The 26,349-nt window shown below is 40.6% G+C and overlaps 1 protein-coding gene and 1 long non-coding RNA gene across 2 annotated transcripts in view; one reads left to right on the top strand and one right to left on the bottom strand.

The window, feature by feature from the left end:
• The window catches only part of ANKRD29 (ankyrin repeat domain 29), a 32,122-nt gene extending 12,508 nt beyond the window's left edge, over positions 1–19,614 (top strand). Inside the window, exons 5-10 of the mRNA XM_010708835.3 lie at positions 3,408–3,506; positions 6,627–6,725; positions 11,475–11,573; positions 12,456–12,551; positions 13,586–13,684; positions 14,959–19,614. Of these exons, the coding sequence (XP_010707137.1) occupies positions 3,408–3,506; positions 6,627–6,725; positions 11,475–11,573; positions 12,456–12,551; positions 13,586–13,684; positions 14,959–15,042 (576 nt within the window). The 3' untranslated portion in view covers positions 15,043–19,614. The remainder of the gene's footprint in view (positions 1–3,407; positions 3,507–6,626; positions 6,726–11,474; positions 11,574–12,455; positions 12,552–13,585; positions 13,685–14,958) is intronic.
• LOC104910291 lies at positions 12,228–26,342 on the bottom strand. Its single transcript, XR_792935.2, has 4 exons — positions 25,896–26,342; positions 25,504–25,629; positions 13,125–13,161; positions 12,228–12,394 (listed from the first exon to the last, which is right to left on the bottom strand). It is a non-coding gene; the product is annotated as an uncharacterized LOC104910291 (long non-coding RNA).
• Positions 26,343–26,349: the final 7 nt, after the last annotated feature.

Here is a 26,349-nt window from a genome sequence, read left to right as displayed (position 1 = left end):
CTATGATGCCATATTTTGGTTCTAGGAAATAAACAAAGTTGATAACACACCAATGTTTACAGTTTCTGCTAAGCAGTGTACAGAGCCAAGTCCATTCTCAACAAAGGGCTGGAGGAGCTGGGAGGGAACAGAGCTAGGACAACAGGCTTTGACTGGCCAAAAGGATACTCCATACCATATGACATCAAGCAGAAAGAGTTTTGAAGGGAGTGGGAGTGCATCTTGCACTCTTCCGCTGCATGGAGGGCTAGATAGGCATCGGTATGGGAGCAGTGAGCAATTGCTTGTGCATCACTTTTTTATATACATTCATATATATGTGTATGTAGTCATAAGTATTTTCCTTTTCTCTATCTTAGTAAATAGTTTTATCTCAACTGATGAGTTGTCTCTCCACAAACCCACTGAGAAGGGAGAAGTGAGCAAACAACTTTGTGGTGCTCAGCCACCTGCCGAGTTAAACCACAACATAGGCAAAGTGAACATCCCTAGAAATAAGTATCAGAGATTTTTTTTTTCTTAATCTGTGCCATGTTATGAGCATGTGTGTGGTTTCCATGATGGCACATTTTCTGAGCGATGCTGCAGGTCACACAGTGTACTGGAGACTATTTTTCAGTAGGTAGTAATGGCAGAAAACCAATTTCCCTCCCTTTTAGTGTATTTCAGAGAAAGTAAAACACTGTCTACTTCTAAGGTACTTGCAAGCAACGATGATAGAGGTAAAGGAAGAGGTAGGCAAATGGAGAGGTACATCCCAGATAGCATGTTCTTATCGGATGCTGTTCAAGTGCTTGTGTGGGAGACTGGCAGCTAATGTAGGCGCTGCCAGTAGGTAGAACAAGGTTGGGATAAGATAAAACTGTTTCAAGAAAAGAATAGCAGAGAGAGCTGAGAGGACTGGCTCCTCTCTGAGTTCCCAGCGTGCTGGAATGGTCTGCAGTGAAAGATTAGTGGAAGCTACACTGTGTCCAAACAACAGGGTATGAGCAGTAAATGAGCACAAGGCTGAGCGCTTTCTCTCAGCGCTATTGCCTGTTAACCTCCTGCTACAGAGCAGTTGTTGCCCTAGAAGTGCCTCCGTGATTGCTCACATGTCCCTGCTTCCACTTTCTGCCCTGCTCGGAGTTTCCAAGAGGCTTGCCAGTACCAAAGATGTTGCTTCAGCATTTTGTTTCAGCTGAGGCCAAAAAAAATAAAGTGGGAATCACATGGCTGCAAGGGATTTTAAAACTCAGGCATTTACTTCTTTTTTTTTACATCCTTCCATCTACTTTCCCTGTAGCCTATAAAACAGTGGGCTCCCCAGGAGGAATTTTCTGGAGAAAAGGTTCTTGTGCTGGCCAAAGGGGAAGAAAGTATAAGGGAAAGCAATATGAAAGCTCAATAGAAGTTGGAGGATGATTTTTTTTTTTTCTAGTAAAAAACATGAAACTTTATTGTGTTTTATCAAACACTGTCAATTCCTTGATTTAACTGAGTGTTGTCTTCCATAAGGTGCTTTCTGTGTAAAGGATTCCTGTCCACAGTTTCCTTTCTTGGAGCGAGACCTGTTGCTGTTTATCATAGTGGTACTTCCACCGATGTGAAAGCTGTGCCATCTCCAACATGGGATCACACAGTTCTGCTCCAGACACATTGCTTATGCTCTGCTTGTTGACTGTGGTTAGGCCTGCTCTTTGTTTGGGATCTGTCATTTGGTTGCTTCCAGAAATTATGTCAATAAGCAAACAATCTTCTTAAAATAACAGTTCATGGAGAACACGAGGGTTTTAGAAAATGAAAAACAAGTCATAAAGCAATAAGCAGGCCGTAAAGCAATAAACAAACTACTCCCATATGCATCTGAATGTACCCATTTCCTTACAAATGGAGAGCCTCAATATTTTTAAGCTTCCCATAGGTCATCCTTCCCTACAGCTCTACAGAGGACGACCACTCTTGATAGCTCAGTTTTTCTTAGCTTATCAACATTTTTCTCCCGGTTTCCTTCAGGGAATGTTCTTTAAAATGTCCCTGTTATTTTTTTTTTCCATTTAAAGTCCTTTGATCTGGTAACTCAATACTCAAGCAAAATGGCTTTCAGCTGGTTGTAGAAAGGAAATAGGTTTCATTAAGCTACTAGTTTTTACTATTGTTTTTAAGTATGTAGAGGTAGGGGTTTTTTTGTGTGTATTTTTCTGTTGTTTTTTGTTGTTGTTATTGCTTCAATCCAGGAACTAGTGTGGTTGCTTTCATGTTTTGTTCCAGCAGTTCCTATTAATATGACAGGAAATCTAGAGACTCATTGTAGCTACAGAGCAACTTAACTCCACTGACCAGGTTGTCTGCTTATATTTACTTAAATATCCCAGAATTAATATGCAATTTTTAGATTGTCACATAATGGTTTCACATCTGTGACTTTGCTGACACCAATGCCTTGCTTGCTTTTTAATATTGCATGGGGAAAAGGTAAGAGATTTTAAGAGTAGTTACAGACAGTCTCTGTGGATAATTTCAGCCATGTCAGACCTTGAGCTTTCATGGGAGTTATAGGCATGAAATAGCACCATAGATTAATAAGTTTGATTGGCATATCCTATTAAAAAAATTCATTCAGCAATTTGGCTGTAATTTCTCTTGCTGGCTATCTGTCCATGTGGAAAGTTTCAGACAAGACTTTGGAACTGTTTCAGAGAACAAGGCTGAGGGAAAATACAATATTTTGCCCACATTAATAACAGCTGTGGAAGCCATTTGTTTGAAATGCTTTGTGGAAGAGCAGCTTGAGACTGGGAAAAGTTAAGGAAGGAAAGAGGAAATGTTTGGTATCAACGATGCAGGGTGTGCATCATCCTCGTGTGATAGCATGGTGCTGTCCCAGGCAGAAGATAAAGAACTTCTCCATACAAGTGTCAGAAATGATGGCAATTTTTGAGCACATTTACCAGGATGTGGCAACCCCTGCATTTGCTATCTCCACTGTTTCCTCTGTCTTGGAGTTGTCATCCAGCAACAATGAGGCATTTCCCAACCCAGATGTCTTCTGTGGAAGCAGCTATGCAAGCCAGACTTGATGAGTGCACCTAGGCCTACCTTTAGAGTAACTGCCACAGAAAAGTATTTGGGATATCACTAATTATGGATTTGATCTCATACAAGCCTCCACATTTAGCTAGCATACTTTTAGATGCATCCTCCCTACTCTCCTTCAGGCCAATAATCAGCAGGTGAAAGGCAGAACATGACAGGGCATGAAGTTCTGTTCAAAGAAAAGAAGATGATTGGTAGCTTCTGGAACAGGAAAAGGGTGTATTGTGAGCCAAATTCAGAAAAGCCTTAGAATTTGCTTATGCTGTATGGTTGAAGTTCAGTCCAGCATCTTCTTTCTCAACCTCTGAACCATTTCTTCATTTTGTTCACAGGATGGAGGTACTGCTCTTCTAGCTGCTTGTCAGTATGGCCATGCAAAGGTAGTGGAAACTCTGTTGAAACACGGTGCCAACATTCACGATCAACTTTATGTGAGTTACTTGACACAGATAATACTGATAATACTGTGGATGGAACAAATGTGCTGTTGGTTGGACAGCAGCAGATACTGTGGCTCCAGCACAGAGAAGCACTTGCCAAACACTGTGGTTTTTTAGTTCTCTGCTGCTCGAAGTTGTGATTTTTATTAACTGTCTGCTTAGTGTTATTTTGGGAAAAGTGGTACAAAAACAGAAACGATGATTAGGTTCCTTTTGGTTCATTGTCTGCATGAAGGCTGAGTTCCAAATCTGCATCAGATTTGTGGTGTCCGTTACTATTGAACAGAAGCTCAAAATGTCATTTTCTATCACATTAGGTTTACATTGCAGACAGAAGTATGAAAAACTATAGGCCCAATGAGGTATTTGAGAATCAGTTCATCAGTTTTCTGCCAAGGAGTGCAGAAATTACGTTGTCTTTAAATCAGTTATTTTGTGTTTTTTCTTAAATATCAGTTAAAATGATGTTGTTTGGTATCTTTGCATCTCTAGTTTGTCAGCTCTTTTGGCAAAGAATGTTAAAATGACTGAACTGACAGTGTTTAGTTGGCTTTTCAGAAAGCTAGATTGAGCCAGTGAAGTATTAATTTACTTCAACAGAGACTCAAATAAGTTGAACTTTTCAGCATTCAACAGAAAAGAGTGGCAGGTTTTCTCTTTGCTTCCCGCCTCTTTCTCCTACTCCAGGGTAGAAGACAAGGCTGACAAAGAACAATTTGTTCACTGTGAATATACAGTTTTTCAGCCATTCCCATGGGATTTGCAGGATGCTGTCAGTGTGAGGACTGGTGACTACAGAAGTCACCAAGATGCCAGGGGCCATGCCCTGTTTGCACAAGGAATCCCCAGCTCCGTGAGGCCACCATCCCATATTTATAAAGAAGGGTGTTCCGTTGTCACTGCTGTCAAGTAGCAACAACCTTTCTAACCTACAGGCAGTTTGTCATGCTGTGCTTGGTAATCCCAGGACTTTCCACCTGGTTAAAAATAGCAATAGTATCACACCTGCAGATACTTTATGGGCAGTAAAATGACTTCCTTATTGTCTCTCCTAGAAATGAGCAATGTTTGCATTCAGATTCAGAGATGTATTTTTACGACTTTCAGTCATTAAGCAAAACCAGTCAGTAACAGCTGATTCAAAAAATAAGAATGCAATCTCTTAAAAATGAATGTTAGCCTGGCTCCTTTTCTGGGACATTGCCAAGCAGCTTTTGTGCAGCAGTATCTGGCTGGCAGTTTCAATGGCAGGCAGCCAGAGGAGAAGGATTTTGAGCATGCTCTTGGGCAGTCCTCCCCTAGACAATCAAGATAGATGTTTTAATTTTAAGTTGACTCATGTCAGGAGTAGAGGAGAAGACAAGAGAATAACTAAACAGTATCACTTGCAGAAATATTTAATGGCCTCTAAGCAGCTTTCTTGTTGCAGCGTCTTTCTAATCAAGTACAGAAACCCAATAATTAATTTTAAAAAATGGGTGAATGATAGGCAAACCAAAGCTCTCTATCTTGGTTGATGCTATAATTAAGAGCTCATTTAATATTACACAACCTTGTAAACTTTCTAAATGGATGTGTTCTTGCTATCTGTACCTCTGGAGGAAGCCTGCAAAGCACCCAATATCATCACCCTATTTCATGCATTTGCAAAGCAGCCAGAGAAAACAGCCTCCTAGAGGACCCAGGGGCAAATATTCATCTGCAGTACCAGCAGATATCTCTCTTCTTTACCAGGGCAATTGTCATGAAATCAAGATCAAACTTTTTATCTCCAGTTCCTGGGTTCTCTATTCAGCTCATGATTCAGGCCTGAGTTTTATAGGAGGGGGACCTCAACAGTATACGTAAGCAGACAACAGCATTCATTCCAACCTGGTGATACGCCAACAAGGTCAAAAATGGGTTTCTGCCAAAATACCCTGTATTTCGGAAAAATACACACAAGAGGTGCCTGTAAGATATGCACCTGTACATTTGAGACACGGTGGGGTGTTCACTCATGGCTCTACTTAAACCAGAACATCCCACTTTCTGGGAAAACTTGTCCTAGAATGCTCTGTGCAAAGTATTGTGGATATATGATGGGTAAATATCTGTCCTACCCCCAATATGAATTTTGCCTTCTAGTTCTTTGGGTGGATTTCAATGTAGTTTGAATATTTTTCATTAAAACAAAAACAAACAAACAAACAAAAAAAAACAAGCAAAAAACCCATATATATATATATATAAAACTTTATAATTTTTTTCTTATGGAAAAAAGCTTATGTGAATCCAAGCATTGTGCATTTTCTAATGCTGACATCTCCATGTGAAAGACATGGTGAGGAAAAATAAATCCCAAATTAGTTATTTCTTTCACAAGCCTTCCATAGGGAAACGATAGCTTCTGATAGGCTAGGAGATACCCTGTCTTTCATGTGTTACTTTTACATGCTTACCTTCAGAGTCAGTCTCTTCTGCAAGATGTGCCAGAGCAGCAGCATGGTAGTTGCTGGCATGGCATAGCAGTGTAGTACAGTACTCACTCGTTCAGTCTAAAGGGCAGGCTTCAGTGCCAGAGTCTTCAGCTCTGCAAAGTACTTGGACATGTTTTCACCATGTGCATCTGTGTGGCAGAGCGCACAGATGTATAGGCACAGAAAATTAAGTGAACCTAAATAAATACATTTTGCTAAATATGAATGAATTTCTAGTTACGAAGACTGATACTTCGGTGATAAACAAGATGTTTGGTATTCCAGACCCAGGATTTAATGCTCTGTGTGATACACAATGGGAGCTGGTACTTGTGCATGCTGGAAGAAAATGTTACTATAGATTGTTATCATAGAATCATAGAATGGTTTGGTTTGGAAGTGACCTTTAAGATCATCTAGCTTCAACCTTCTGCTGTAGGCAGGGACATTTCCCTCTAGACCAAGTTGCTCAAAGTCCCATCCAGCCTGGTTGAACAAGACTTATGATTTTAGACATTGTTTCTTGAGCTTAGCTGTATATATGATGTTCCAGTACATAATGGATTAGAAAGGAGAACATACTTGGTTTGTTTTTTTATAAAAAAAATGGTGTCATTTCAACACAGTGTAAGCTGGAGGTATTTGTTCTTAGGATGGAGCTTCTGCAATTTTCTTGGCAGCTCAAGGAGGCTATCTGGATGTCATCCGGTTGCTGCTTTCTTCAGGAGCAAAAGTTAACCAGCCTCGACAGGTAAGCTCCACCCTTCAAGGCAGAATTGGTGTCTAATTACTAAACTTTACAGTCATTAAAAGTTAACACTGGAATTTTTACTGGGCATTGGGTTCCCGTGATGGTCTTTCACTGGAAGGTAGAACGTGGCTGTGCGTGTATCTGTGTTTTAGTTCAGATTTGTAGGGTAGATTTGAAACAAATGCCCCAGTCATTTCTGCTTGCAGACAACCTAGATTGTTTCTGTAAAAAGTGAAACTAGAAGCTGTGTTTTAGGTGCAACAATTGTGCTTCAAACCAAACAGGGATCAGACATCTGGCTATTCTTCTGGATAACTTTGAACCACATGCAGGTTGGGTATGCTTGGGCCATGGGACCAGGCTAAATCAAAATGAAACTCTCAATTTGTATTTGATGATGTTGTAAGTGCCTTGCACTACCTCTTGCAGCTGCTGTCCTGCTTCTGCTGCACCAAGTTACTTGTGAACGTGAACATGGTCCATCACGTCCTCATTCTTTCAAAAATTTTGGAAACACTTGAAAAACCTTGTGAAATACAGTATTATATTTAGTAGACCTGGTTTTGAAAATATGTATCAGTATCAAACCTAATCTTTGACAAAGCCTTTCACATTTAGTTTTACTATGCATTCTCAGTGTGCACTTTGAAACCCAGGCTGGAGCATTAACCAACAGAGAGGGAGGCTGGCAGCTATGCCCTGCACTGATGTTCTCATTGCTCCTAGGCTGCTTCCACACTGTCTCCCTAGGTCAAGGCTATGCGGTGTTGTTGGCTGTTACTTAATGTAGGCTAAAAAATCAATATGGAAAGATAGATCATTGTATGCATTAATGCCTTTTGAGTGGGTTAAAACAAAGTTGGGGAACCTTAGATTTACCTCAACCAGTTTAGTCTATGTCACCATAAAAACCACACTCTATGCCAGCTACTGAAAAAAAAATTGTAATTTTAATGCTTCAACTAATTCTTTCTGACAGTACTTTTCAGCTCTCCAATACAATTTCTATAACACAATGCTTTGTGATGCATTTTTAAATCTTAGTTGAGGCAGAGACTCAGCTCCATGTGAATGTTCCTCCTGGCTATGTTTTGTCTGTGACAGCATGGGCTTAGTTTGCTTCAGGGTACCTCCGATCCCTGCTAAGATTATGGCTGGATAGGTCTGAGGCATTTGTGTTTAGGCCCACTGTAATCTGAAGGATTTCCTTAACAAATCAAATGTTTTTACTGTTTAATTAGTAAAGTAATGGTTGGATGGACTTCAGCCTCTTTCTTGCTAACAAATTTGTACTCTGTTCAAAGAGGTGACATGGTGGTCACCAGGAATGTAGACCTAGATGGGGCAGTTTTGATGCCAAATGACTCTTAACATCAGTTAAAAACTGTGCTGCTCTTACTGCTACAGGAAACCATTTTAAGCAGTGTAACACTGGATGTAGGGCGTCCAGCGTCAGTTCATGCTTCTCTTCCCTTCCTCATATGCCCACATTTTCCTCTCTATCTTGTGAATTTGGGGTCATAATTCATCTTCCTGACCATGTGCATGTTCACTGTGTGTGTATTCCTGCTTCTACGGTGGGTCTCGTGCCCCACTTCCTAGTCCCTCAACGTTTCCGTTGACACATGGGCACATCTCTGGTGGCACTGGATGCCTTTGTGCAGGCCCTCTGGCTCAGCTCTCACAAGGCTGAATAGAGCTTTCTGGAGAGTTTCTTTCCTGGAACTGTCATTTCTCTTGATTTTTAGCTTACTTCTATTCTTCCTGACATTGTGATGGGGCTTCCATGGAGCTAGACTGGAATTTTGTTTTTGTCATCTTATTGTCTAGACAGAACGTGAGACAGTGACTGCAGAGCAATGTAGGCAATGTTTCTTTGCTTCTCTAACTCAAAAGCAAAGCTAGAAGTTTATTTGCCAGTGAGTTTTACACTGTGTTTTGGTAGTGTGTCCCAGCAAGCTTTAGTTTGACTGGATGAGTAGATTCAAAATATTCAGAAAATTAATATTTTTACACATGCAGTGTAATCACATATATGTAAGCCAGTAAAACCACACTGAGTACAGACTTCAGACTTGGCTTACCTGTTATAAACAGGAATTCAGCTGGTATAATGATACAAGAAGACTGATGGGCAGGAGAGGAGGTGACATTGAACAGCTTGAAAGTAAGGGCTCTTTGTCCCTGAAAGTCATCAGTGACAATCCTGGAGTTATTTCACCTCCTGCATTAATCCAGGCCTTCCTAAAATTTCAAGCCACCAGCAAGCACTGAGAAAGAGCATCAGAAATTTCCATCAGGATGTGTTTGGGATTGTTGGACATAATGAGATATAGTTTGTATCTAAAATGAATTTATAATCAAATAAGGAAATAAACACAACTTTAAACATATGCAGTATTTAACACTGTTTATTCTATAAATGTAGTGGTCTCCAGTCTGCTGGGTGGGCAGAGACGAAAGGAGAAAAGTATACTTTGAACTGCTTCTTTCCCTGAGCTTGCTTTTTCATGACTCATCTTCAAGTCCTAATATCTGTTTATACAGGAATCCTCACATCACTTCTTAGTAGTATGTAATATCTCTTTTGCACCCCACATAAGCATGAAAATGGATAGAAATCTAATCTACTCCATATAAATGTGTTTACAAAAACCTGCCTGTTAGACGCTGTTTGTTTAAAAGACAGAAGCTGGCATTACTCAGTGGGAACCCACCATCATCTTCATCATCTTTCTTCCCTTTAAGTGAAGTTCCCCAAGATGGTCACTTTCTCACAATGTATTTCTGCCTCTACCCTATAACTGATGATGTCTAACAGCAGCACGATTAAAGACAGTTTATTGGTAACACTGATGTTACCTAACACAAGTGTTTCCTTCTACTTCTTTTCATTCGTAACTGAAAAGACTCATTCCTATAATTGTCACTGTAAGTGAAAGAAAGCTGTCCTTGTTCTTGTATTTGCATTTCCTATGCAAACAGAAGCATGGATTTACATAGCATTAGTTCCTCATGCACATCAGGTGGTGCAGAGGTCTCTCAGATGTTTTCCAAGATTATAGGCTTTTTAGTGTCTCTCTTGCTACGTTCTAGAGCCCTCTGGTGGACAAAAAAAATATGGTGTCAGCTTACTAACAGCTTACTAAACAGTATAAATTGAAAGGGTTTTTGCTATCATGCTAAAATCACGTGCTCTGTGTGTAAGAGAGCCTTTGTTATTTTTGAATCATGAAGACCATTCATTGTATTAACAGGTTATGTACTAGAATGAGGTCAGCCACTAACTTCTATGTGATCATTTATAGAGATTTGATAGAAGAGTTGACAAAGACCCTGTTCTTCACCATTTGGAAAGACTGAAGATACCAGGACTCACATTTGCTCTTTCTCAGAATCAGAAAGAGGAAAGACCAAAATACTTTACCAAAAGAGGAAATAAGTTTTCTGTTTCTTCCATTGGATGAAGTCACTAGCCCATAGAAAACAGAGCACTGGTTCAACAAGGTTTTTGAATAGCTTTAGCAGGTCACATGAATCTTCATTTGGCACTTAAAAGTTTTCTTCTTTGATCAAGGTGGAAATATTTCATTTAAAATAAAAAGCTGGTTTTTTTCCAAAACTTCTCATTAAGGCTCTTTTGGGGTCACCAGTATATTTTGTCTCCTATCTTTCCTGCCAAGTCTCCAGGCTGCTGAGTGAGGCGAGAGGAACTGGCAGGCACTGAGGGCACAAGAAGGCACCCTGCTACTTGTGGCCTCACTTAAAAGTTGAAGTCCATACAGGAAAAGCCTCTAGTTAAAGGCCCATGAAAATCAGTTTGGCACTACATAACTTAACTGCTGGAGACCTCTTTTAGTTCTGAGAAGCAAACTTGTCTGTTTATAAGCAAAAGCAGAAATAATCATGAAACAATTCCAACTGCAGCAAGAAATACTTTGCATTTCAAATCATCTTTGCATTGGAGGTAGAAACCCAACAATAATTTTAGCTTATTTTGAGCATGCATTTTATTTTCTGAGATCTTCTGCTCAAGTAATGATTATATAAGATTTTTTATTATTATTATTTGTTTTTTTAAACCAGATTGGTTTGCACTATATTCTTTGAAAAGTGCCTTGTTTTCTAGTGGAGCCCTGGCAGATAAAATCCTTAATGTATTCACTATTACTGTAAGTCAGGGCATTTTTATTAGGTTCCTTAAGAAGAGACAGTTTAACTCAACACTGAAAGTTGGTGAACATCTAAAATCTTTCCTTAGTTTCTATAAACGGTTTCCATTGAATACGTACAGATACTCAGCTGCTGAATTCATCCATGCATGCTGAGATTTACCTGTATCTTCTGCCACATCTAGCCACCTAGAGTTAGAACTGTGCAGCATACCTTTGGCCTTTATGGTCCAAACTTCCCTATGTATTTAAGGCACACCTGGGAAGCCAGAGATGGCTTTAAGAATTCATAGAGTAATGCTTGTTTCAAGTCAACTGTGCAAGAGAAAATATCTAAGGTTAGCCCTACACCACAACTGGAGAGGTTCTGACTTCATGCAGTGAGCTCCTGTGTCTGCATTTCATAAAATCATTGAATTACCAATGTCAAAAAAGACCTCTAAATCATCCAGTCCAACCATCTAACTGTCTGTCTGTGGTGCAGGAGTTTGTAGAGGAATTGAAGTCCATCCATATCCATAGACAACAAGTACAGGATATAAAAGTGAAACCTTCAACAGTCTTATTTTGTTTGAAGGATGGGACAGCACCCTTGTGGATTGCATCGCAGATGGGCCATAGTGAAGTGGTGCGAGTCATGCTGCTTCGGGGAGCTGAGCGGGATGCTGCACGGGATGTGAGTAGCACTTCTGCACTTTGTCTGCAGATTCTTCTTGGTTTGTTTTAAGGCTGCAAAGCTGTCTGAAGGGAAGCCCAATGTTCCCAGAGCTTATTCTGTTTCCCAGGTTGTAACATTCTCCCATGGGCTCTGTTTCTCCATGTGTGTCTGAAATAAGGAAATGACATCCTGGAATAAGGGAATGGAGATAGAATCATAATATAGAATGACTTAAGTGGGAAGGGACCTTGAAGATTGCCTGGTTTTAATCCCCCTGCCACAGGCAGGGTTGCCACCCACTAGATCAGGCTGCCCAGGGCCCATCCAACCTGGCCTGGAATGTCTCCAGGGGTGGGGCATCTACAACTTCTTCACATAGCTTGTTCCAGTGCATCATCACCTTCTGAATAAAGAATTGCTTCCTAACATCTAAACTAAATCTCCCCTCTTTTAGTTAAAGCCATTTGCTCCTGTTCTAGCATTAAGAGATCACGTAAAAAGTCAGTCTCCCTCCTACTTATAAACTCCCTTCAAGTACTGGAAGACTGCAACAGGGTCTCCCCAGAGCCTTTTCTGAGCTAAACAAGCCCAACTCCCTCAACCTTTCTTCACAGGAGAGGTGCTCCAGCCCTCTGAGGTGTCCATATAAATGACAAACAGGCATGAAATAGAGTTTATTACTGGTTTATTTCCCCTTGAAGTTTTCACCTCTTGGGGGAACAATCCTCCAGATGCCCTGAAATCAGTAGCATGTGTTGTGGAGATGCCTCCTCAAAGGTGATAAGCAGAGCACGATCCTTCTCCCAGGATGTGAGGGTCAGCTGGTGTTGCCCTCCAGACTAGGGGAATGAGGATAAAATGTTTGTTATGATTGAATTGATCTTCTTCCCTTTCTTAAAGGATGGTACAACTGCTTTACTGAAGGCTGCCATTAAAGGGTACAACAATGTGATAGAAGAATTACTGAAATTTTCTCCCACTCTTGGTCTGCTGAAGGTTAGTAGTGAAACATACAGATTTTTAGACAAAGAGTCAAGAAGTCTAATGAAAGTCCTTAATGTTCCTAATTATGCAAGTGGAAGACAATAAAGACCTCAAACTCAGAAAGTCAAGAGAAAAAATGGAATTAACTTGTTTAGTCACTGGGGCTACATACAAATCATTTGAAAAGATGCTGTGAATTCGATTTTTGGAATGAGGAAGAACATTGTGTTGTGGAAAGAATTATCTTAGTTTCTGTCAGCTGACAGAATCTGTCAACAGATTGCTCATGATGCAGTTTTTAGCATTATACCCTGCGTTTTATTGACTTTAGTCAGCAAGCTAGGATCCTGAGAGATCTGTCGTGAGCAATTCTCTTTTTGTTTTTGAATTCAAAACATGACTTAAAAATAATAGCAGTTCTTTGGAAGCTGCATTTTAATAGCGAATGAAATTGAGTGTACTCATAAATCACACACTTTGATAGATTCTGTGGATGCATCTAATTGGCAGTTTTGATATACTTGAAAATTCAGGTGTCGTTAGCTGAGTTGTTAATTACAAGAATGAAATATCTTCCACACTTACTTGAGCTGTCAGTTTGCAGACATGAGCAAAAGGTCAGCTACGAAAAAAAAAAGAAAATCACCATTCAGCTGTCTGCCAGTGAGAACATTAATCATCAGAGAAGAGAAATAATATGCACAGATGGTTTCCATTACTGCTTGTTCTTGTTTTTCACTTGCTAATGGCTGATACTGCCAGGCAGCAGCAATTGCTGAGTTCATTTCACCTCTGATTTATTGTCAAGGGCAATTTTTAAAAGAAGATATTACTGTGATAAAAAAGACCCTGACTTTCTTTGTTAAAGCATTTAACACCATCTCTTTTGTAATTCACTAGCCTGCCTGCACCCTGTCTAAATCACAATCATACTCTTTGATGGCATAACCTTTTCTATATTATTTACTGTTTGTATGTTTGTTCATTGCTAACATTTTTGTTTCACTGCTCTTTTGATTTCGAATGTCTCCACTGGTGTTTTCCAGAATGGTACTTCTGCTCTCCACGCAGCCGTTCTGAGTGGCAACGTTAGGACAGTGGCATTGCTCCTGGAAGCGGGAGCAGACCCATGTCTGAGGAACAAGGTACGTCCCGGCATGCCACTCTGGGCAAGGATGCACCGAGCTTTGGAGCACCTGTGCATATCACATGTTAGCTAGGTTATATTCTGGGGAACAGTAATCTGTTATTCGTTTTGATAAGCCGTAACTTGTATTTGTGTCTCATATGACAGATGTGTAAGGAGGATATTTCTGTGGTAAGGAATGTGTATATGGGCTCCTTTGCTACAATTTGCTTAGGATTCAGCACATTGTTAATATTAAAAATACCTCAAAATTACACACACCTTTCCAATACATTCTTGTAAATATGTTAGTTTACTGAAATAGTTTCAGATTCTTTTTATGGCAGCAACTCTTTATTTGCAGAAATTTGTCTTTTTTTATTCTGTAAAGTGTGTTAATATTATATGTTTGGTCATTTCTAACGAAGTATCTTCCTCTGAGTTGATTTATGAACTATTTGCCGTTGGCATTTGTTATCTGGCAGGCTTAGTTAAGCTGTGAATGAATGAACTGGTATTTACTTCTGGTTTATGATTATGTCAATGAAATTTTATAACACAAATAATCCAGCATATGCATTCTGATTTGGTTATTTAAAATCTGCATGTTATTTCTATATCAATCCACTTGATGGCAGCAGAGTTAATGCTGCTTGTATGGCAGTTTGTTTTGCTGTTGTCCTCCAACATGCAAGATTTTTCTGCTGTTGATGGCAATTTGCAGTAGGAGAGTGTGCAGCATAAAAAAAATCTGTGTTTACAACCTCTTCTACCCATTTTTTTTTTTTAATTAGATGTAAAATAGAGTACAAAACAGAGTTATGATTTTCATAAGTAGATTCATTATAAGTATTTTCTGTTATCAGGTTTTTGTCAATACATAAAGAAGACCAAACTGATTTTATATTATCTATCCTAAAGAATAGGGCTGACTATTTCATAGCAATTAAAGTCGTTCCTTTGATTTTTATTTCCCAAAAGCAACTCAGCAGCAGTATTCTCCTTCTGCCAGCAGCAAAGAGAACTCAAACGATACCATTTAATTTGGGCAGGCAGCACAAAATAAGTTCACAAGACAGATCCCAGGCTAAATCTGTTCTGAAGAGTTGAGAGATACTTGCACACTGTGTGCAAAGATTACTTCTTAAGATATCTCCAACAGTGGCAGAGACAGCACTGAAGTAAGCATGTAATGGCTAAGCTCAGCACCATGTTCTTTAGAACTGAATGCTTTTAAAAAATGTATAGGAAATAATTGCTTATTTTTTCTAACTTTGAGGTTTTTTGTTCCAGGCAAATGAATTGCCAGCAGAACTAACAAAAAATGAACGTATTCTCCGACTTCTCCGCGCAAAGGAAAAGCAAAGGAAAAGTTAATGCAGCAAATGTGTTTTGGCAGAGTTGAGCCCCGATGACATTAGCATGACAGTAAACCTAGATTGCCCAAGAAGGGCTTTTTGAAACAGTCTGCAGAACTGATCAGCCTCTCCAGCATATGACTGCGAACATGTGAGGCCCTTGCCAGGGAGCCACCATGCCCTTGCGCCTCCACATGGCATCTCTGAATTCAGAAGGATGATGACAGGAGCAGGGTTTGGCCTGAGAGCAGTGTTTGCATACAGCCTTGCCTATGCACCAGGGTCCCAGCAGTGCTGGCACTGACTTAGCTCCTCCACGCGTGCAGTGTGTGCAACCCCCCACACCCCAAGTGCTCCCAGTGTTTCGAAGACACATTCCCACACTGGCAGGGCCACACGCCTGTGATGAGTGCCTCAGGGTGCACTTGTGGGCTGGGAGCACTCAGCCCTTGTGCCAAAAGGACACACAGGTCTTGCAGCTGTTTGGAGTCGGTTGGTCCCCATGGTGCTGCTGCAATCCCTTTGCTGGCAGTGCTAGCTCTGCCAATTCCTCTGTACCACCAAGTGCCACACAAGGCTAGAGCGACATCCCATCCGTGACATCCCAACAGGAAAAGTCCTCCTGCCAGCCCAGGGCTTTGGTAACATTTTGGTTTTTACATAGAGCTTTGTAAAATAATCCAGAGCATTATGAATTACGCCAAAAGATACCGAACAAATAATAACTAAAGTGATTTCCTCCTTGATGTAGCACCTGGACTGATTCCTCTGCAACAGAGACACAGTGGGACAGCATGCAGCATTTTGCAATGTGTATGCAGTGCTGTGGGAAGGCATCCCCAGCCCTACAGCATACATACCCGCCTTTCTACAGGAAAGGACAGGATCAGTTTATTGAGCAAATCAAGTACACCAGAAGGTTGGCTGTCAGACACAACAGTACAGATGCTCTACAAGTAATCTACATATGTTCTGCATGCCCTTCCCTGTATGTTACTCTCTGGTTTGATATCCACAACTACTATGCAATGCACTCGTCCCAAAGTCTGTGATGGGAGTTAATGGAGAAGTTCACAGCATACAGGTGTTTTAGCAGCTGGTGAGAGGGTTACATATAGCCACACTCGAACAGGCCCACTAATGAATGTGAGCCTGGAAAATGAATTCTCAACAGCAAATCTGTCCTTTTTTTTGTGGCTGAGACGCTTAGGAGACATGCTACTTGGTGCCTGTGTGCAGAAAGCAGAGCAAATTGTTAAGGTGTTGTAAAGAGCTGTTTATAACCACATTACTATAAGTTGCTACATTAAAACCCAGTCATTTCTGCAGTATAAAAACATACTAACTCTTGTTAGCCACAAACACATTAGAGATTATTTTGCAGTGAGTTGAGGTATAATGTTAATCCAGAATATAAGTCTAGACACTTCACTTGTCTTCAGACTCTGACAAATTGCTGAAAAATTGCTTAAGATGTTGAGGACAGAGAAAATTGTAAGGAAACACAAAGTATGCTCTGCTTTAAAAATGGATTTAGCTAGGATTTAGCTCTATTTTTGCACTTTTGCTTCAGTGCCTGGAGGGAAAAAAAAAAATAGTGAGTTTGCACAAAGAAATGTAGTTTACGGTAGAGCAAATTAGCCATATACATTACCAAATCATAAAGTTATTCTTTCTGTGAGTAAGTGAGGTAAGAAGTCAGGGTTGGATAAAGAGAGCTGCTTGGCAGCTGAAATTTCTCTTAATTCAGCATTAGAAAGGAAAGCTTTAAGTTTTCCAACAGCGTAAGGCAACATCAGAAAAAATCTAATTGCTTAGGTAATACATGTTGCTGTATTTTTCAAATTAAAATAATGTTGTGCCTCACTGAAACTTTGCAAATGAATTGGTACAGAACTAAAGAATTATGCAAGACATGGAGGATGACTGTATCCAGGTTTCAATCCTCTGAAAGACTGAAAAAAATTGAGCAGATAGAAATCTTGAGAGCCTTGTTGGGAAAGTTTGTTGCACAGCATTTTACAGGGCTGGACTCTAATTTCTTTAACAAGTTCATTTGGAGGCTGCAGCAGGCTGAAGGTAAACATACTGTTCTGGAGAAAGCTACAGGGACTCCAGGCAGCCTTGCCACAACACTGATATTTCTCCCTAAAGTTTCTTCATATAAACAGCTGGGAAAAAAACACATTCTTAAGATGAAAAGCCCTGTCATAGTTGTGAAGGGGAAGGATAATCACTGGAGGGTCTTCAGTAGCCAGCCATTCTGGGTGAGCAATGAATATTATCAGATGGGCTGCAGGTAACCTCTCCTTTCTGCCAGGCGTATTTTCTTGTTCAAGTAGTCTCACCCTGAAAGGGGCAGCTACTCAACAAAAGAGCTACTTGAACTATGCCTGCCCATGAGAAAATGCTCCCCACCATTCACAGCAGGACTTTCCAGGTCCTGTTTCCTGCTGCCTCCACGACAGGCTACCACAGCCTATGTTCTAATGCAGCAGGTGAAGAACATCTGGGATCACACGTCCCACATGGAGTATCCGATGGCCTTCTGAGGGGATGCACTTACTAGATCTTCTTTTCTGAGTAATGCTGGGCTGTAACAGGCTTTTCTTGTTTCTAAAGAATATTTAAAATGTGGTTCTGCCACAGTTTGAAGGGAGAGGCTCATAGCTCCCTCCAGGCTCTCCTTAATGCTGGGTGGCAAGGTCCACAGGCTGTACAACAGTGGTAGAGAAGTGTCAGGAAAACCTTTCTCTGCCATGTTCAGGATGAAATTGAATCTAGCTTCAGCCAAGATCTTCTTCATCCAGCTTGGGGTTTTTAGGCATGAAGACCTTCTGGTATTTGCTTCATCTTCTTCAGCCTTTGAAGAGAGGGCTGGATTTGGCTTTGAGTTCCCTGTAATCAAAAGGTGCTTATTTTGGCTGTAGATGGGCTTGGAAGTTGCAGTACTGTTTACCACCACACAGTTAACCTTTTCACAAAGAAACCTTAATAATTCTTAGTGTTTATGTAATCACTGTTATCTTTAAAGTGCTCAGTAAATACTGCTGTGGTTTGTTTGTTGTTCTAAAACGAAAACCTGCATTCTTTTCTGGCCGACGTGATTTATTGATATCAACAGTAGCTCTTTACGTTGCTGTAGTGCCTTTTGTGTGAGGGATTCAAACTGCTCTGCAGACACAATCATCTTTGGAAGTTCCAAACTGCATTTCTAGGGTAGGCAGGGAAATAGATGAGTTCATTCACACACCAAACAAATGCAGCAGCTGCTCATCTGTTCACATTAATAGGCAAGAATAAACTTAGACTAGAAATTAAGGGGCACCAAATCCACTTCATAGATGACAGGAAGAAGGTAGGTGCTGGGTAAGGACATGAAGTAGGAACGGAACAGGACAATGAGCCAAAATGCTTTCCAAGAAGTGCCATAAATACATGTATCTCACAGAAAACAACAGTGCCAGTAACACAATGCTTTAGGCTTGCCTCTCTGCACACTGAGATCCAGTGGCCTAACCTGCTGCTCTCTCTATCTGGGATTTGTGCAGGTATTATGGGCTGCTGACTTCCTATCAGCTGCAAGTGAATACAAAGGATATGCAAGAGCAAGCTCCACATGAGCCAAGGAAAAGCATAAAGCTTTGTGCCTGTGTTTCAGATACCTAGCCATTGTAAGATGGAGATGAGCACAAAGAAAGACCTGTGGGTACAAAGAGACCTGGCATCCCATCAGAGATGTGGTAGTGGTATGGCCTCAGAGATCACAGATATATGGAGCCCTTTATTTAGGATGATCACTGCTGTGCAATGTACAGGGATGGGTACTTGGGTTACAAAAGGTAATGTCGTACCTCCTGACCTAATGCCACTTCTTGCGCACGTCATTCTTTCCCTGGAGCAAAATTGCCTTGCTATTGATCCACCCACCTTTGTTTAGATTAGAAGAGCTGAGAAGATCAGAGCACCAGATGAAATAGCCGCAGGTCAGACTTAATGCACTTTAACAATCATTGTTTGTCTCAGAATCTATTTGCAGGAATAATTCACACTTTGTTCAGCCAATCCTAATGACTACTGGGAAATCAGTAAGTAAATCAAATTTCATTTTGTCTTGGAAGTTTCAGAATTGTTGTACATAAAATGAGGTAGCACAAAAACTGTCCCATTTGTCCTTCACTTAATGCAAACTCTGAACAGACACAAAATACTATTGTTGTTTAGAACCCCTGTCATTACCCCATGCTCCATGAGTCAATGGTGTTAAAATGCTAATGTATGCTAACAATCCAACCAAAGATCATACATATGAATCTTTTTTCCAGCACTGGAGTAACATACTGCACATTTGGGACTAAATAGAGTTGTGCCTTCTCACAGCAGCTCTGCATTCAGTCCTTTCAAACGTCATCTTAGTTTCATACTTGTCTGAATTCCAGTTTCTTTTCACCTGCCCTTCTACACATTCAATAAAACCTACATAAACCCAGCATAAGCCTGATGATACTCTACAACAAGAATGCTTTTGCTTTGCTAAAACATATTTTTCCATACCATTGTTTCAATAAAAATGACTATATTATTCAGCTTATCACACTTGTCTGTCCACTTCAATATTTATCTGTCACCTGTTATTTCAATATTTTTCAGTATTCTGTTATTTCTATTTGTAGAATACCAGAATTAATGTTCTATTCATGTTAAGACCAGTTTGTTCTATTCCACTTGGTTCATTAGACTTCTATTTATTTTCCAGGTCTTTTCAGGTGAGATAGCATTCACAAAACAAATAAAGCCAATGCTCTGGCTTGAAAAACAGGAAAATTTAATTTAGCGTGACAAAATAAGGTTTGTTTCAGAGATCCAGACATCACTGACAGACTTCCCCTGGCATTAATATCCATTAGGTCAGATCTGAAGGGAAGATTTCAAAAAAGCAACTCAAGAAACAAAGGAGTAAGACTATATCTTTATTCAGTTAGTCAAACAAGTCTTGGTGGTTCAGTTCCTAAATGTAATGCTGACTCTTATGCTGATCCAATTTCCTTCAGAGAAAAGTCTACATCCTGCCGATATACTTATTATAGTAAGCTGTGGATTTTGCTTATTGTAAAAGGGGAAAATCCACACTCTGTGTCTGACATCCCAGGCCTTTTGCTTCATTTGTACAATTTTGGGTTTTAATGAGCTATATTTTGATTTAATGTCAAAAATCCCTACAGTCACACTTCAAGAAAGCATCTCCATCTATTCAGAGAATATCAAAGGAAAGAGTTGTGATTTGTTCACAAGCGAAAAAGCGGCATCTAAAGGCTGAATCTATTAATTTCCCCAGATGTTGTGCAAAACCAGAAGTTTATTTGTGAATGAAGAGGAGACAATATTTGATGGCTTGCTAGTTATATACAGGAAGCAACATCTTTCAAAGCATTCTAGCTAAATGGTCAGCCTGGATAGGATAAGGGGGATGGTTTTAAACTGAGACAGAGGAGGTTTAGGTTAGATATTAGGAGGAAGTTTTTCACACAGAGGGTGGTGACAGGTTGCCCAAGGAGGTTGTGGATGCCCCATCCCTGGAGGCATTCAAGGCCAGGCTGGATGTGGCTCTGTTCAGCCTGATCTGGTGGTTTGCAACCCTGCACACAGCAGGGGGTGGAAATCAAATGATCATTGTGGTCTTTTTCAACCCAGACCATTCCATGCTTCTATGATTTTGTGAATGAAATAATGCAATATCCAAGAAGTAATATTATGTGATAATAATAGCCTCCTTGACCTTAAAATATATGTGTCAATAAATTTTTTGCTTTATCTTCTCGGTGATTTAAAGAGATGCTAACTCTCAGGAGATCAATAACGAGGCCACATGCCTAGCAACTCTGTCTGCCCAGCAAAACAGAGTCTCAGACACGTATCTAAACTGTTGCTAACTAAACGATTTTGCTCCGGCTGTGTTGACAAGACATTCTCACTGGACTAATGCTTTAATGTCCTGCTTTTAATGTTTCAGGCCGTTCACACAGAGCTGGTCCAAACTCTGCATAGTGCCGCACTTTGTCAGCGAGCAAGGAACAGCACAGCAACCAATGCTGTGCCAGCTGGGAACACAGTTATGTCAGAAAAGATTTTTGCCATGGCAAATGTTTCACTGACTCAGATACACAGATAGAGCATGACACTAACATACAACACAGGCCAGAAAATGTCTGTGGTTTTATATGTACTGCACATTTCTGTTCTTGTAGGGTACATACATATACATATATGTATATATATGTAGGCATACTTGGTGTCCAGTGTATGTGTATAAATTTCTATAATCACTTCAGAAATGGGATACACGAGTCTCATCTTCTGATTGTCTGGACTGTACGGCATTGAGAAGCATGTCCATTTTCTGAGGACTCCAAGAACAGTTTCTGAAGGTCCTTCACTACCCATGATTCTCCATCAAATCCTTACTGAGACAAACTTCTAAAATTTACAAAATTTACAAACAGGCTGATCTTCAAGAGCACTGTGGATCTTGAACCTGACTCCAGTTCCTTCTCCCCAGTTGGATTTGGAGTGTCGACAGGAACTTTGTGTGATGGTTCTGCTTACATTCTCCATTTTGACAACAAATCCTGAGTTAAACATCAAATGGCAGAATGGTGCTCAAGGAGCAGTAACCTGATATTAATGCAAACCCGGGGCCTTAAACAGCCATTTATAGGGTAAACTTCTGAATTTGTTAGTATATTAGTGTTTATGCATGGTATCTAGCATGGGTACACACTTTAGGAATTTGCTTGTAGCAACATATCAGTTATCTCCAAACTCTGCTGCAATAATAAGATGCCTTTCCACAATGTTTTCCTTCAACAGTTCCCTGATCCATACCTGCTTTTTAATATCTTGGACCACATTTTGCCATGCAATTGGCACCATGTTAAGGAAGAGCAAATTGTACTGGAGGGATTAGGATCCACTCAGATAATTCAGCAAGTCTGCTGCAAACTTGGGTCAAGCTTCAAATCTCTTGAATTCAATTCCCAAGCTTCTGCAACAAGATAATAAATATCTCCACTGAGAATGTAGTCGTGTCAAAAATAAATGCAGAAAATATGTGACGATAGGACTTACTAAGTTTAGACAGGGATACAGTGGAACAGGTTGGTGGAGCAGCCGTACAAATACACCAGGGCAGATACAAAGATGAAAAGATAAAGCACCACCTGACACACTACACGTATATTTAACACTACTGGCAGCTTCAGGCTGATTGCTGTTAGCTCCTTTGGTATGATTTGATCCCATGTGGAGAGTCTGAAGCCAAGAGCGTCTGACCAAATTAATAGCTACACTAAGGTGAGTGTAATTAAAAGTCAAACAGGTCTCCACAGGTAGGGAAGGCTAACAAATGAAAATAAAATTGCTTACAATGCTAAGTAGGAAACATCAGCTTTGTTTAGTACAAGTATTACTCTGATTTAGCTGGAGAAATATTCTTGGAACATGCTACGGTGGTTTCGACTGGCTCTACCAAAATGTGGAGGTGTGAGAAACTGAAAGAAACCTGCAAACTCACCTGCTGTAGCTTGTCTCCACAAAGGTTGCGAGATTTCCAAGTAGAATATCCTGCCTTCCTATTTGCTTATGGAGCATGTTGCTTAACGCAGCTCCCACTTCTTGCAATGGCCTCTGGGTGTTATCGCAACAGAAATAATAAAGGCTCGTAATAAATGATGGGGGAAAAAAAAGCAGTAATGGACATTTTAATTGACTTTGCTGCAAAGCGATCACGTAATTTTTCTATTTGGATATGCAAGTAATTCTTCAGACAGGTTGCAATCTGGAAATTGCACGGTCATTACCACTAGATGACACAAGTCTCATTTCTGCACTGAGTAAAGCGATGAAAACACTTCTGAATGCAAAGCTCAGGGCTTTCTGTCAAACTAGAACAAGCAAAACAAGTACTTATTTTACGCTAGCTTCCAGGCAGACACTTCTGCACCAAAATGATATTCAGTGAAGGAAAGTGTTTATCTGATCCTAGTGGATGACTGAATCATAGTAATTAAGGTAGGAAAAGACCACTAAGACCATCCAGTCCGACTGTCAGGACTATTTTGGTGTAGCGGGGCACCAAATGTCATCCTACACTATGAATTAACATTAGCACCCTCTTACAGGCAGGAAAACTTAATTTTGTGTACACCAATTGAGAATCAAAATAATTATCCCCTTCCTCCCAAGGAGACAATCCTTGAAAGCTACGTATAACCTTGGGCTTAAAAAGGAGCTTCAAAAAATGTAACTTGACAGATGTCCTTAAGCAAGAACAGCTGGCAGTGGAGATAGGCATTTCGGTGCCACAGAAAAGGCAATGAGCTGCTGGCAGCATTGATCTGAGTTAAATCTTTGGGGCTCCTTTTTTTCCTAGCATTAAGCTAACTTAAAGGTGAAGCAGTCAAAGGTGCTGACTTCATAACCAACAACACTCACAACACTCAGACACCAGGGAGCAGCTACAGCTAGCTTTGTATCCTCATCCCCTAATTGTGACAGAGAGCTGCAACCAAGACCAAAGGCTGCAGTAGGACTGAAAGAATACCCAGCCCTGTTCTGTGGGCTGGTAGTATGCAGAGGCAACATAAACACGGATAAATGCTCAGGTGTCCACATCTGCCAAGCAAAAAGATTTCAAAACTCACTCTGACCAAGATAGGCTTAGTCTGATCAGCATTTGTAAGTCTTTGCTTATAATCCACTTTGCTTTCTCTTGGGAGTGTAGAAAATCTGGAGGCATTATGTGAAAGGATTGCACTGGAATATCAACATGAATGTACACAGCCTTCTAAATATAGATATCAAGCCAGTATTCAGAGAAAGGTTAAAGTATTATCACCTCTCTGTACTATAGGTGGTAGACAAGGATGATGTTACGGACTTAATATAGCTCATGGTGGAAATTGCCACACAATTTTGCAGAAAAAATATGGTGGTTGGACTGAACAACATGCTGAACATGACTCAACACTACAGAAAGCCAACCACTTTGTACCAGGAAGGGCGTAGCCAGTAGGTCAAGTGTTGTTATTCCTCACTGACTTATAAGGCCACACCTGGATTCCTGTGACCAGTTTTGAGCTCCCCATAATAAAAAAGACACTGATGATCTAGGGCAAGTCCAGCTTAGTGCCAGCACGATGGCTGAGATAACTGTGATTTTTCAACCTTGCTCAGGGGACACGTTACTGCTCTCCATGACCACATAATGGGAAGATGTGGGGAAGCTGGAGTCACGCTCTCCTGACAGGCACAAGTGGTAGCACAGACTCAAGCTGGAACATGGGTAAATCTCATTAGCTGCAGGACAGAATGTTTTACTATCTGTGTAGTCACATGGTGGAACAGTTTGCCCAGAGAGGCTATGAATTCTCCATCTCCGAAACAATTAAAATACAAGTGGAAAATTCCCTATGCAACCTGACCTAAATGTGCTCTGCTTTCAACAGAAAGCTGAACTACAGTGACCCTCCAGAGGTCCCTGCCAACATTAATTAGCCCTTGAATATACGATACCAAGGACAACTTGCATTTTTCTCAGCAGATGGCAATAGCATTTAAATTACATATTTTATTCCATGAGTATAATGTGCACTAAGTGTGGAAATGGAATGTTGTTTCTGCATTTGATATTAAAAAGAGCAATTGGTTTGAAGACGTAGAACATAACGTATTTTTATTCTGTAACTTATCCTTAGAAATAATTGATCTAAGAAGTAAAATATTCCTGTATATGTTAGTGGCATGTTTTAGAAACATTATTACTGAATTATGTGATTAATTCTTTCTTGCAAAACTGTAATAGTTGTTAAATGTTCCAAACAATGCGAGTATAGTGTTAGGGATTAGAAAACATTTTAGAGTTGTTCTGTTAGGATAAGAAACTCCCAGCAAAAGAAAAACAGATTTAGCAAACATCAAAGAAGCCAGGGCCTCTACACAAGGCCGAAATGTCTCACTCCGTGAGAAGGTTAGGATGTGACAGGCAGGCACCAAGATACTCCCTCTGTCTTTCTCCCGAGCTTATCTTTGTGGAAGGAAGGACAAGCAGATATCCACACAATAATGATCAAGTGTAGAATAAGTTAATTAATTAACTACAGATTTATGCTTAGGCAGCAAAAATTTATGTTTGTCCAGTGTTTCCATGTTTAGTGAAGCATCGAGAAGATTGTGAACCTAAAGTACTCAGCCAATGAGGAACTAGGGGAGAAAGAGATAAGCGTCAGGGAATAGGGAATAAAAGATGTAACGCTGTTTTCTGGGTGCGCTCCTGCTTGCAGGAAGTCCGCCATTGCAATTGCAAATAAAATCTTTATCAGAGATACCGTCCTAGAAAATTATTTGGATATTTCCAACATAAGGAGCAACAAAGGCAAAAAAGTAGTGGGGGAATCAACAAGAAGCTGGGGTGAATGTGCCACACCTGTTTGTCGCGTTTCCTTTGAGACAGATCCCAAAAAGATCAGCAGAGTGGAATCTCCTTACACGCAACGATTGCAACATCGGTCAGGCCATCTGATGTCAGTAGATCGGCACAGCAAACAGACCCCTGCAAGGCAAACCCACAGGCAGCAAAGTCCTTGTGAAATCAACACCAAGAGCTGATTTCTGCCATGCAACCTGAGCTGCCTCGCTTGGGCATTATTTTTATTGCAGCACATGCACATGGGACTGTAAGACGAATGCTTTGAATCTGTGAGCTAACAACTTTAAAGCCAAAAAAAAAGAAGCCTTTGCCTATGCTGTTATAGTAAAAATACAATTGTAAGCTATGTGATTAGTACTTTCATGCTCATAAGAAAATAGCAAACATACCTCTGGTACAACCCACACCCCTCTCGTTCTGAGGAGGCACAACTTTGCTCTGAAGACAGCAAAGCACAGCATGCAGCTGTCACTAAACCTTTACCCGTGTGGAAAGAAGCAGCAAAGGCAGGCCACGAGACTCAGGCAGATCATGAGACCCAACTAAAATAAGTAGTTACGAGTTCCCCTAACAGCAAGTTTACTTCCATCTCTAGAGCTTGGCTTGCTCAGGACACAACTAGCCGTGCGGTACTTTTGTGGTCGTACCACTGTCATTGAGGCAATGACCGCAGGCTTGAGCCACTGGCCAAACCCAGCTTGCCTCATCTTGACGCTCCAGCGAGCACTGCCATCGTTCAAAGCATTTTTAGAGCTGTGGGCACCACAGGGAAGCCGTGAGGTGTAACTCAGGGGGTCACGAGCAGCGCCAGGCCGCGGGACCGAGCGCTCAGAGGCCGCCAGG

Source organism: Meleagris gallopavo, chromosome 3 (assembly GCF_000146605.3).
Source record: "Meleagris gallopavo isolate NT-WF06-2002-E0010 breed Aviagen turkey brand Nicholas breeding stock chromosome 3, Turkey_5.1, whole genome shotgun sequence".
Classification (NCBI taxonomy): domain Eukaryota; kingdom Metazoa; phylum Chordata; class Aves; order Galliformes; family Phasianidae; genus Meleagris; species Meleagris gallopavo.
This window is presented reverse-complemented; position numbering and strand designations above follow the sequence as displayed.